Raw genomic sequence first — 1931 nt, forward strand, 5'->3', positions numbered from 1 at the left:
TGCTTGTCTTGTAAGGTTTGCAAAACCACTTGCAGATGTCTTGTATGCTCTTCATCTGACTTAGAATACCTAAGATGTCATCTATGAAAACCTCAACGAACTGATCCAAGTAAACATGAAAGATTATATTCATATACTCCATGAACACACCTAGCATATTAGACACACCGAACGCCATCACTTAGTACTCATAGTGACCATATCGGGTCTTAAATGCAGTCTTCAGAATATCTCCAGCCTTCACTCAAATTTAATGATAACCTGATCTCAAATCAATCTTAATGAACACACAAACACCAACCAATTGATTCATAAGGTCATCAATTCTCAGAAGAGGATACTTATTATTGATTGTAACCTTATTCAGTCATCGGTAATCAACACATAACCTCATGCTACCATCTTTCTTCTTAACCAACAACACAAACGCTCCCCACGGAGACACACTAGGTCTTAGAAATTTCTTCTCAAGTAGATCTTTTAACTTCTTCTTTAGCTCACTCAACTTGGATGCAGACATCCTGTATGGTTCCATTGACACAGGTCTAATATGATTCACTAAATCTATGGGGAACTTAACTTCTTTCTCCGATGGAAAGATACAAATATCATCAGGAAAAACATCAGGAAACTCACATACCATAGGCATAACACTAGCCACAACATCGCTTTCCACACTCAAAGAAGCGAACATCACGAGCATTTGATCATCCTAATTCAAAGACATCTCAACCTAATCAGTGGACATGAATCTCGAATCTATACTCTCTTCAGGTTTGGGAAACAACACATTATTGTCAAAGAAGTTGATATACACATGGTTGAACTCTAGCCAATTCATCCCCCAAAATCACATCGAGTTTGATCAAAGGCAAATAGATCAAGTCAACTCTAAAGTCTTTACCATAAATGGTCAAAGTAAAATTTAGACATACCAATGAAGTAGTCACTGAAACATTAGTCAGGGTATCAAAGACCACACTTCCAATCATAGAAGTCACTTTAAGATTCAACTTGTCTATACAATCAAGAGATACCAACAAATGCGTCGCACTGGTATCAATCATAGCTATCAGAGAAACACCATTAATGAAACACATACCTTAAATAAAATTATCTGATCTCGAGACATCCATACCACTTAGAGGAAACACTAGACCATTAGCTTGTGCGATAGCTGACGCCTTTCATGATATTTGACATTGGGTACTAATATGTCTAGGTTCACCACAATTGTAGCAAGTCGGAACATTACTCGTGCACTCAGAAATTTAGTGTCCTTGTTTCCCACACTTGAAACACTTTTGACTTGCACTCTTACACTCAGCAGCATGATGTCCCAACTCTCCACACATGAAGCATTTCAGAGAAGCAGGAGCTCCTCCCCCACTTGTCTCTTTCCCACATATAATCTTCTTATGGAACTTTTGTTTTCCTTTATTAGCTGGAGTCATGTACAGTTTACTATGATATTGATTCCCATTTTTATTTTCACTAGCACTCATGTAGTGAACAAATTTGGCCCTACTATCTTCATCATAGATTCTACACTTATTCACCAGCATTGAGAATCGGAGAATCTCTTGATAACCAATGAATTGCTTGATCTTAGGACATAAGCCACTCTCAAACTTTATGCACTTCAACCCTTCAACTTCCACACCATTATAGTCGGGTAAAAATATCACTAACTCTTCAAAATTCTCCATATAATCATCATTAGTCATATTTCCTTGATTTAGCTCGAGGAACTCAATCTCTTTCTTATTGCGAACATCATCCAAAAAATACTTCTCCAGAAACTCTTTCTTGAAGTTTTCCCAAGTGATCTCAGTACCTGCAGTTTCCAACCTCTGGCAGCTGTTATCCCACTAATACTCAGCCTCCTCAAATATTATGTACGTCCCAAACAACACTTTCTGCTCATTCGT

General features: G+C 37.7%; 1 protein-coding gene across 1 annotated transcript; it reads right to left on the reverse strand.

The window, feature by feature from the left end:
* Positions 1-367: 367 nt before the first annotated feature.
* On the reverse strand, positions 368-1727 carry LOC127095833 (uncharacterized). The gene is made up of 3 exons (XM_051034464.1): positions 1322-1727; positions 936-1069; positions 368-712 (listed from the first exon to the last, which is right to left on the reverse strand). The coding sequence occupies exons 1-3, from the start codon at positions 1725-1727 to the stop codon at positions 368-370; spliced, it is 885 nt and encodes a 294-aa protein (XP_050890421.1).
* Positions 1728-1931: the final 204 nt, after the last annotated feature.

This window comes from Lathyrus oleraceus, chromosome 6 (genome assembly GCF_024323335.1).
Source record: "Lathyrus oleraceus cultivar Zhongwan6 chromosome 6, CAAS_Psat_ZW6_1.0, whole genome shotgun sequence".
NCBI classification, from domain to species: domain Eukaryota; kingdom Viridiplantae; phylum Streptophyta; class Magnoliopsida; order Fabales; family Fabaceae; genus Lathyrus; species Lathyrus oleraceus.